General features: G+C 43.9%; 1 protein-coding gene across 1 annotated transcript; it reads right to left on the reverse strand.

Annotated features, from left to right (window-relative positions):
* Positions 1 to 4,061: 4,061 nt before the first annotated feature.
* On the reverse strand, positions 4,062 to 5,660 carry LOC145949904 (uncharacterized). Its single transcript, XM_083060809.1, has 3 exons — positions 5,200 to 5,660; positions 5,047 to 5,155; positions 4,062 to 4,892 (listed from the first exon to the last, which is right to left on the reverse strand). The coding sequence occupies exons 1-3, from the start codon at positions 5,658 to 5,660 to the stop codon at positions 4,062 to 4,064; spliced, it is 1,401 nt and encodes a 466-aa protein (XP_082916935.1).
* Between the last annotated feature and the right edge of the window lie 957 nt (positions 5,661 to 6,617).

Consider the following 6,617-nt stretch of genomic DNA (forward strand, 5'->3'; position numbering starts at 1 on the left):
CAAGGGAACTATCAGACATTAGATGCAAAATATATACCTTATACGTATTTCAATTCAACAATATAACAAAAGTATTTCTCAAAGACTTCCATCATCAAATTCAATTATAGGAATTAAAAAAATCAAAATGTTGGCAATAACAAAAACAATAATCCTGGATCATAAGAATAGCTAGTTTTCCCAATGCAGAGGTTAATTGCAAAATTATGTTTTTAATATAATAATATATTAAATGTCAATTCTATATAATTGGAAAAACACAGCAAAAGGTTTATAGTATTTCAAGTAAAGATAAATCCATGACATTCCCTAGCATCTATACTTGGATTAATTCCATAAAAATTACAAGAAACAGAAAATTAACAATTACATACCAGGTGTTCTCCTGGAACCTTCATATCTGTCCCGCTTTCTACCATATTCACTTCTACTATGTTCACGGTCATACCTACTACGTGAATCCCTTTCTGAATAAGATTTTTTACTCTCATAGTAGTTTCGTTGACGCACTCTTCCACTATCACTTCTTGAATCATCCCTGCGATGCCTTCTCTCACTCCTATGATCTTCCCTGTCATATCCAGATGGAGAAGCAGGAACCTTCAAAATTGATATATAGCAAACTTTAAAATTAATGACAATTTTATTAATGAAAATTCCTAAATGTAAAAGGGAAATGTTAGCAATGAAAATATTGAACATTTATTAATAGCACAGATTGATAAAAGCAAATTTTGACAATTTCTATAAAAACTAAATTGTATTCCTCATGTTCTTAATATCATTTCAGGAAAAACAAAAGGCAACAGACACTTAAAAGTAACACAATAATCTAAAGAAAAAAGTTTTTTAGATTCTTCCTTTCCCTCATCTTACCAATCCTTTTGGCAGGTAAACAAGTTTGGATTTTGTTTCACAAATAAATTATTTCCCTAGGATAGCATCATGACACTTTAAATGTTGTTTCTAAAGCAATTAATGAAACCATTAAAAATGAAAGGAAATAAAAAGTAAAGAGAAATAATCTTACATCTGAACCCATATGTTGTTTAGTTGAACGAGTCCTGTTGGTTTCTCTTTCTCCATAGTGATCTTCACTTAAAGAACTTTTTTTGCAAACAAAGTCACAACACCTTCAGATGCTATTATTTACTTTTTCTTGGGGAAAAAAATAATACCAAATTCCATCATACAACAAAAAAGCAATACACGTACTTCTAAAACAACTTTAAATTATCATTTTAGACTGATTAGGCATGTTGAGCTGGAGAAAGTTCCTTTACATTACCCCCCAATATCATATTGCTCTCTCATTTTACAGATCCAAAAAGCTTGATATCTACCATTTTATTTAAATTTTGCAACATGTGCTTCCCATAACAAGTTTTATTACATACATATTGATATTTGATTAACATAAAATAAATATACATGAACCCAATAGGCGGCAACATCTATACAAGAGGAAATAAATACCTGCATGTGATGTTTCACTGGTCCCTTCACGGTATCTCCTATTAGTGTGCCTGCGTGTAGTGACAGTCCTATCATGCCCACTTTCTTCAACAACTGATGACTCGGACCTATCTTCATCTTCTGCAGATGCTGCAATGGAAGTGGTTCTCTCTTTTAGCACCTTGAATCCCCCATCATTTTGAGAATCTGCTCGTTTTGCGATGGCAAGGCTATCAAGTCCTATTAAATCATTTGTCAAAATAAACAACGAACAGCATCAGCATTCAGCACCTAAGAATGTAAAACACAAGACTTAAGATACTGATAATCAATAGAACTAAAACAAAACAAAATACCTAAACGAGATTTTCTCTCTGGAGGACGTAAACCACCCTATCCTTGCCAGGAACATAGAGTCCACCACCAGTAGGCTTTTCCGGTTCCAACGTCATCGTGGTCTTGTCTATGTCAATCGCTCCCGCATCAGCTCTATCTTTCTACTCACAAACAACAACAACAAGGAGAACTAATTAAACCGAAATTTGAAACCGTTTAGCGTGTTGAGCAAGAGAAAATATATGATACTAACCTCCATGATGTGATGCAACTGCAAATTTTGTCACGAATTAACAGAGCAAAATCTTTGAAGATTGAGTACTAAAATTGGAGTGAAACTAAGCGACGTCCAAAAACCCTAATCGAAACACGCAGGCTAGAAATCCCAGATTGAAGTACTAGCAAGTATAATTTCTAATTAGGTATCCTGTCCCTATATCCTGGAATTCATACCTAAGTTAAACACTCGATCGCCGTCGCATAGATACCTGAACGTCGTCGTTTCAGAGCGAAACTAAGCGACGTCCAAAAACCCTTCTCTGCCATGTCAGCGTCGCCGGTAGCCACGTACGACACGTGGTTTCTCTCGTACGGCTCGAAGAAGTTCAGGAAATCCCACGCCGGGCTACTCGGCGGCGGAGGCGGCGACGGCGACCTCAAACCAGAATAGCCGCCGGAGCGCGGCGGAGAAAAAGCGTCCTTGTAACAGAACAATTTGAACTTTTAACAATATACCGTCTTCGGAACTTAGGGAGGAAGGAGAACGAGATGGTGGAGATTAGACAAATCGTGGCCTTGAAGACAATCGTGGAGCGAAGAAGAGAGGTTCCCATTGCTCGCGGCGGCTAGGTTTACGTATGAGTGAAAGGGTAGTCCTGCGAATATTAGTAGTGCAAGTATAGTTCTGTTAATATTGAAAAGAGAATAGTGAACACTTTGATCAATTGTTGCCTATATATGCTTTTGGGAACGGTTTTATGATTGTTGTCAAACAAAATGCCAACAGTTTACAAAATTGTTGCCTATATGTGATTTTGGGAACGGTTTTATGATTGTTGTCAAACAAAATGCCAACAGTTTACAAAATTGTTGCTTATTCCATATTTCGAGAACATTTTTTTAGGCGTTGCCTAAAAACTCGTTGCCTAATATAAAAAATGTTGTAGGCATCAAGGTTCGAACTCGACCTCGGCTTAAGGTAAGATAAATCGTACCAAGGTTCGAACTCGACCTCGGCTCAACATAAAGCATTTTATGGTAAAACAATGTAAAATTAAGAAGCTATGAATAGAAACAGAATAAGTCATTTTATTAATGTTGTGGGTGTGCCTCGTTATAAACCCTCTCAGTCAAAACCCATTTTTCTATTTTCTGGGACAAAAGACTGAGTCGGGAAAAGAGTGCACAACTCATTCATACAATTTCAACTAAAGTAGAACTTGAGATGTGTGGCATTCCAAGTTCTCGGGATGGCTTTACTGCTGAGCTCTTCTAGTCGGTATGCCCCATTCTCTAAGTTTTCTGTGACTCGGAACGGGCCATCCCAGTTAGGTGCGAGCTTCCCTTCTGACGAATCTCTACGGGTGTCTCCTAGTAGTCGCCACACCAAGTCGCCAACCCTGAAGGAGCGAGGTCAGACTCGCGTGTTGTACCTCCTGGAGGCTCGAAGCTTGCAGGCCTCTTCATGAATCCGAGCTTTGTCTCTGAGCTCGTCAATTAGGTCGAGGTTGACTGCTATCTCCTGAGCGTTTTGCTCACTGTCGAAAACCTGGCGTCAATGAGACGTCTCTCCAACCTCTACTGGGATCATGGCATCGACTCCATAGGTTAGCCTATAAGGCGTTTCCTGCGTCGTTGATTGGGGGGGTGCAATGATATGCCCAGAGGATGTTGAGGAGCTCGTCGACCCATTATCCTTTGGCGCTTCCCAATCGCTTCTTGAGCTCTCGGAGTATCACTTTATTTGCGACTTCGGCCTGGCCATTGGTTTGGGGATGCTCCACCGAGGTCGGGAGGTGTTTGACTCCGAGCTCACGGAGGAAGTCCTCGAAGCTCTGTGCGATGAACTGCCTGCCGTTATTGGTAACAAGGGAATGTGGAATGCCAAACCTGCATACGATGCTCTTCCAGGTGAACTTCTGTATGTTCTTGGTGGTGATCTTGGCGAGTGGGCATGCCTCGATCCACTTGGTGAAGTAGTCGATTGCCACAATGAGGAATTTGAGCTAGCCCTTCGCGGGGGGAAATGGCCTGAGGATGTCCATTCCCCACTAGGCAAAAGGCCAGGACGACATCATCTGGTGGAGGGCTTCAGGCGGTTGTCGATGTGCATTGCCGAACTGCTGGCACTCCTTGCATTTCTGTACGTAGGTTTGGCAGTCCGACTTTAATGTGGGCCAGTAATATCCAGCTCGGAATACCCTGGTCGCCATCGAGCATGCTCCGGAGTTCATACCACATATCCCTCGATGGATCTCCTCGACGACATAAGTGGCCTGGGATTCAGCTAGGCATTTCAGAAGGGGAGTGAATATGCCACGCTTGAATAGTTCATCGCCAATGATGACGAACTTAGCTGACTGTATCCTCATCTTTTGAGCTTCCTCTTTATCTTCAGGTAAGGTCCCTTCCTTTAAGTATCTCCAAATCCCTGCCATCCATCCTCGGTCTGCGCTGTCACTGGCGTTGACAACCTTGTCGTCTAGGCTGGGCGAGCTCAATGTTTCCTGTATGATGGTCTGATGTTGCCCGGGGCGCTTCGTGCTGGCGAGCTTGGACAGGAGGTCGGCTCTTGCATTTTGTTCGCGGGGCACGTGGTGGATTGTGAACTCATCGAAGGAGGAGATCTGTTGGGAGGCTACATGAAAGTACCTCTGCAGTAGGGTATCCTTGGCCTGATATGCCCCGCTGAGTTGCTCCACCATGAGCTTTGAGTCGTTGTTGCAACTTACTCTCCGTGCTCCGAGGTCGTGAGCCAACCTTAGTCCTGCTAGAAGCGCTTCATACTTTGCTTGGTTGTTGGTCACTTTGAAGCCAAACTTGAGAGATTGCTCCACGGTGACTTTATTCGGCCCTTCCAAAATAATACCTGCACCACCACCCTTAGAATTGGAGGACTCGTCAACATGTAAAGTCCATACCTATTGTTCGTCGGCTGAGGTTGGAGTCAACTCGACCACAAAGTCTGCTAGGCACTGAGCTTTCAGGGGGGCGCGACTTTTGTATTTGATGCGAAATTTGGATAACTCCACTAACCATGCGATCATTCATCCGGCGAGCTCCAGCTTTCTCAGAATTTGATTGATCGAGTAGTTGGTTTTGACGATCACCTGATGACTTTAGAAGTAAGGTCGGAGGCGCTGAGCTGCGGTGACAAGTGCTAGTGCAAGCTTCTCAATTATCTAATACCATTTTTCTGTGTCCTGAAGGACTCGGCTGATGAAGTAGATCGACGTTTGCACCTTCTGGTGTTCTTGCACTATGACTGCGCTGATTGCGCCTTCTACCACGGCCAGGTAGAGGAGGAGGTTGGCGCGGTGATCAGGCCTTTGGAGGATTGGTGGAGTCATGAGGAAGACCTTGAAGCCCTTGAAAGCCTCTTCGCACTGGTCCATCCACTCGAAGTTCTTCGGCTTGCGCAGTAGGGTGAAGATGGGGCCTGCTTTCTCTGCTAATCTGGGGATAAAACGGGACAGTGAGACCAACCTTCCTGCCAGGCGTTGGACGTCTTTCACAGTCTGAGGGCTTTGCATCTGGATAATGGCTTTACATTTCTCCGGGTTGGCTTCAATGCCCCTGCTGGTGATCATGAAGCCAAGGAATTTACCTCCCTGGACGCCGAAGACACACTTCTCTAGGTTAAGGCGCATGTTGTGTTGTCGGATCTAGCTGAACACCTCGGCCAGGTCGGCAGAATGACTTGTGACTGAAGTGGTTTTAACCACCATGTTATCAACGTAGACCTCCATATTTCGCCCAATCTGTTGGTGGAAAACTTTATCCATCAGCCGTTGGTAAGTGGCTCTTGCGTTCTTAAGACCGAATGGCATCACTCGGTAGCAAAAGTTGGCGTGGTTAGTGATGAATGATGTGTGCACCTCGTCTGGTGGGTACATCATGATCTGGTTGTACCTGGAGTAAGCATCCAGAAAACTGAGGAGGGCGTGCCCAGATGCTCCATCAACCAGCCTATCAATGCTCGGTAAAGGGTATGATTCCTTGGGGCATGCTTTGTTTAGGTCGGTGTAGTGGACGCACATGCGCCACTTCCTCGAGCTCTTCTTCACCAGTACCACGTTTGCCAGCCACGTGGTGTATTTGATTTCACGGATGAAGCCCGCGTTCAATAGCTTTTGCGTCTCGGTGATGATGGCTTCTCGCCTCTCACCACCGACCTTCCTCTTCCTATGGGCCACTGGTTTTGCCTCCTTATGGATTTCCAACCAATGACAGATAAAGTTAGCATCTATACCTGGCATGTCAGCGCTGGACCAAGCAAAGAGGTCGGCGTTCTTGGAGATTTCAGTTTCAAGTTGCCGCCGTAACTCCGGGTTTAGCTGCCTGCTTATTTTTGTGCACTGTCCAGGGAATTTGCCGACTTGAAGGTCATCAAGCTCGTCAATGGGACTCGGTTGTTCATCATGGGATTCCGACCTCGGATCCAGGTCAGTGATGTCAACCTGGGTGATATGAGCTACTGTAGGAGGGTCACGTTTGTGGCGCTCCTTAGATGGTGAGACTTTCAAACTCTCGGCGTAGCACTACCGAGCTGTCTTCTGGTTTGCTTTGACAGAAATGATCGTGCCACCACTCCCTGGGAATTTCAT

This window comes from Cajanus cajan, chromosome 7 (assembly GCF_000230855.2).
Source record: "Cajanus cajan strain Asha chromosome 7, NIPB_CcT2T_4, whole genome shotgun sequence".
NCBI lineage: Eukaryota > Viridiplantae > Streptophyta > Magnoliopsida > Fabales > Fabaceae > Cajanus > Cajanus cajan.